Here is a 3,534-nt window from a genome sequence, read left to right as displayed (position 1 = left end):
CCTCAAGGCTGAATGTATAAACTGCTCCAAAATCAAACTAGTACTACCACTGATCGACATATAAGCTCAAAGTGTAAAGTCACTTGCACGTTGAGCTCGATGTGCAATGTGTAGTAGGGCCCTAAATGATGGGAGATGCAGATTCAGATCTCAGACAGAGGACAGGATTGAATCTAAGTGTTCCATATCCCAAGGACATGCTCTAATTACTGAACTGTTGGAAAAAAGGGGGAAATACCATCAGTGTTCCACCTCCGACTGTGTTAGAAAGGTTGGCACAAATGTTTGTCTTCAGGAGAGAGTTCTGGGTTGTGAATTCTAATCAGAAATGCTGCAGCCCAGAAAAGGCACATAAGCCACTGAGAGGGCCAGGGTTTATGACACCTCTCCTCTCAGCATTTTCTATTGGCAAGCTTAGGCAGCTTCCTGTCAGCGTGGTGGAATTGGTGCACCCCATTTTTAGGAATCTAACTCTCCTCATGCATTATAGAGGGAACCTAGATGCGTAACTGGGGTAATAGATTATATTAGCTAGGCACCAAGGCCACCTATTTATATGTAGCAAGGCTGGTCCAACGCACTGTAATTACAGCAGGTCTGCTGATTACTTGAGTCTGTTGGAGTATGGTAATTACCACACTCCAGCAGACTCCAACATCGTGTGTATCAGTGTCCCTATGCTGAAAAGTGGTGGCAGGGGCACTTTTAAACTTGTTCGAGCTCTAGCTAAAGCACCCCCATCACCATTTTTTCAGTGTGGGGATGCTGATACATGTGATATTCCGGGCACTTTAATTAGAACAGCTCTTGGAGCCACTCTAATTAGCGTGTCCCTCCCCCCCGCCCCAGCTCCTGGAGCACATGTATAAACGCTCCTAAAGGCTGCAGTGAACATACTTTTGTGGACCTAGTTCTAAAGCCTTCTTTACTACAGAAAATAGAACATACTGTTTGTAAAGATAATTATTAATATAATGTTTGTTATACTCTAGAGCTCCACTTGGAATTGATATTTCAGCTGAAGTTGGAAAAGCTGCCATCAAGATACCACAACTAGATATGACATTTTGATGCTTTGATTTCCCCCCCCCCCGAAGTTGGTAAAATGAATGCAACTTGTAAATGTTCATTAAAAATGTTTTCAACAATGTTACATTTACTGCCTGTATTCAGTTTGTAATTGGTTAAGGATTGTCTGCTTTTGAAATACACTGTGGTAGCCTGTGATACTGCTGAGATACTTTGAGTTACTGTCTACAGTGAACAAAATTTCTAAGTATTAAAACAAAATTTAAAAAATGGTAAAAGAAAAAAGATGGCGCATATAGTCTTTAGTAAATTTTAAATGAATGTTTTTGGGGAAAAACTTCTCTAGAATTTGTCCTCATTTCTGTAAATGTAGTATACATGCAAATATTGTGTTTTAGTATTGTATTGAAAGCAAACATCTAGACATAGATTTTCTAAGAGATCTTAGTGAGATTAGAAATAAAACCTGCTGAATTTTACCAGAAGTGGAGTACTTAATTTCCTTGGACTACTTTGAAAAATCTACCTATGGACTTTTAATTTGAGGGTATAACTCTAATAGTATTTGTTGATCTGTTTTTTAAAAAAAAAATCCAATGTGAAATATTTAAAACAATTCAGGGTTTTTTTAATTCTGTAAAATATCTCTGTTTCATATGAATCTTTGATACTTGGTGCAACACAAAATTATTTATATTTCCTTCCTGATTTCACTAGTATTTATTAACTTTTTTATCTGAATTGCAGTTATTTATTACACACTTTCCATAACCAGCTGAAGCTCTGGCTAACATTAATGAACACACTTAGGATATAATAATAGTACGAACAAAATGAACTCAGGAACAATACCAATAGCAAAGAGACTGGAGTAGTAGGGAAGTTCATATGTATGGGCTAATAGATAGAGTCTGCCATCATAACTGAGCACCTTTCAGATAAAATAGCCATACCAAACTCTTCCATGAGTTTGTCTCATGGAGTTTTTCTATTTTTGGGTTAAAACTCTAGTTGGAATGATCACCATATTTTCTCATACACCACAGAACCCCAGATAAGACATGCATCTTATTTTTGGGAAGGCTGAATAAGGAAAAAAAGATTTTTCCAATGATATAGTTGCATAGAGCAGAGATAGACACTAATCTTCAGCTCAACCTCTCTTTCCTGCTCAACTAAAGCTGTAAACCTGTCTGTGGCTGGAGACTGGTATCCATCAATGGATCTACTTTGAAAAGAGCTCAAAAGAATTTGTAGGACTCTCATATATGAGGAGACCAAGAGTAGCTAGTAGACAGCAAAATTCCCAGAAGAAAGCTCACTGCCTATAGTGCCTAAGTAGCTATGTTGAAAACTTTATTTATGTTATAAAATCTTATCTTGTAATAAACGTTGGTTTTTTGCCCATTCTCAGGATGCACTCTCATCAGATCTAAAACCTAAGCAGTATCTTAACTGGTCAGTACTTGAATAAGAGCCACATTGCTAACAATTCAGTATATTTCAAACTGTCAGATTGTAACATCTAACCCTAAACACACTACAGGTAGTGTAGAGGCACCCAGCTTCAGAGTCGGTTTGGGGATCACTTGTGCTCCAGAGCTGTTGTGAATAAGCCCCTTTGGATCTGTAGCACTATTCTTCTCTACAGTCAATTAGTTTATTAAGCTAGTTCCATAGCCCTGCCTTGGGCATAAAAGGAAAGCAAGGTCTTTTGTATCTTCCTCATCAAGATGCATTAGTAATCAGGAACAGTTTGGCCACAGATATTAATATATCCATGTCTTATCATGGAGTCAAGAAATGCTGTTTTTCCTAGAGATGCTGTGTCTGGAAGGAACTCGTAGCAGAAGGAGCTGAAGGATTTTTCCTTGCTGGGGACTTTAAACCAAATTACATAGATGGAACATTTTTGTGGCTTGTTTACCATTTTATGGCACTTTCAGTAAGGTGCACATGTAGTACCCTTCCCACTTATGCCATGATTAACACATTACTTGTGGCATAACTTTAACATATAGATGCAGGGGAACTGGTGCCTCCCGAGTCTGGGGGGGCACCAGATTGCTGACAAGGGTGGGGGGTACCCCCGCAGCCCATTACTGAGCTAGCAGCAAAGCTGGAAGTGCACCTCCACGTTGCCAAAGTATAGACAGGGCCTCAGTGACTGATCAGAGGGAAAGTATTCAGCTTTTGCAAGTGTTGCAATAATTCTAGTACCACAATTAAATTGAAGCCCAGCAAGTACATTCTACTCAACTGCATTTTCAACAGCATATAACATCTTTTACTTTTTGCCCTACACCAGGGGTTCCCAACCCCAAGGCTGTGGCCTGATGCTGGACTGCAAGAGGTTGGCTGCCGGTCCGCAGGAGGGCTGGCTGTCGGACCCGGAAGTGACCACAGATTGGCAAACTGCGGACTGGTGTTACCTGTCAGCTCTGTGTTCTTGAGGGAAACCTGGCACCCAGCTTGCTGGACTTACAAAGGACTTTTTCTTTCCCC

At 40.0% G+C, this 3,534-nt stretch overlaps 1 protein-coding gene across 4 annotated transcripts in view; it reads left to right on the top strand.

Annotated features, from left to right (window-relative positions):
- OSGEPL1 (O-sialoglycoprotein endopeptidase like 1) overlaps positions 1 to 1,757 on the top strand; it is a 23,267-nt gene extending 21,510 nt beyond the window's left edge. For all 4 annotated transcript variants that reach the window (XM_019523092.1, XM_019523091.1, XM_019523089.1 and 1 more), the window contains one exon: positions 993 to 1,757. In XM_019523092.1, the coding sequence (XP_019378637.1) occupies positions 993 to 1,071 (79 nt within the window). In that variant the 3' untranslated portion in view covers positions 1,072 to 1,757. The remainder of the gene's footprint in view (positions 1 to 992) is intronic.
- Positions 1,758 to 3,534: the final 1,777 nt, after the last annotated feature.

The sequence above is a fragment of the Gavialis gangeticus genome, unplaced genomic scaffold, assembly GCF_001723915.1.
Source record: "Gavialis gangeticus isolate Ggan-Ray unplaced genomic scaffold, GavGan_comp1, whole genome shotgun sequence".
NCBI classification, from domain to species: Eukaryota; Metazoa; Chordata; order Crocodylia; family Gavialidae; genus Gavialis; species Gavialis gangeticus.
Note: the sequence above shows the minus strand (reverse complement) of the source record. Positions and strands in the feature narration are given on the sequence as shown.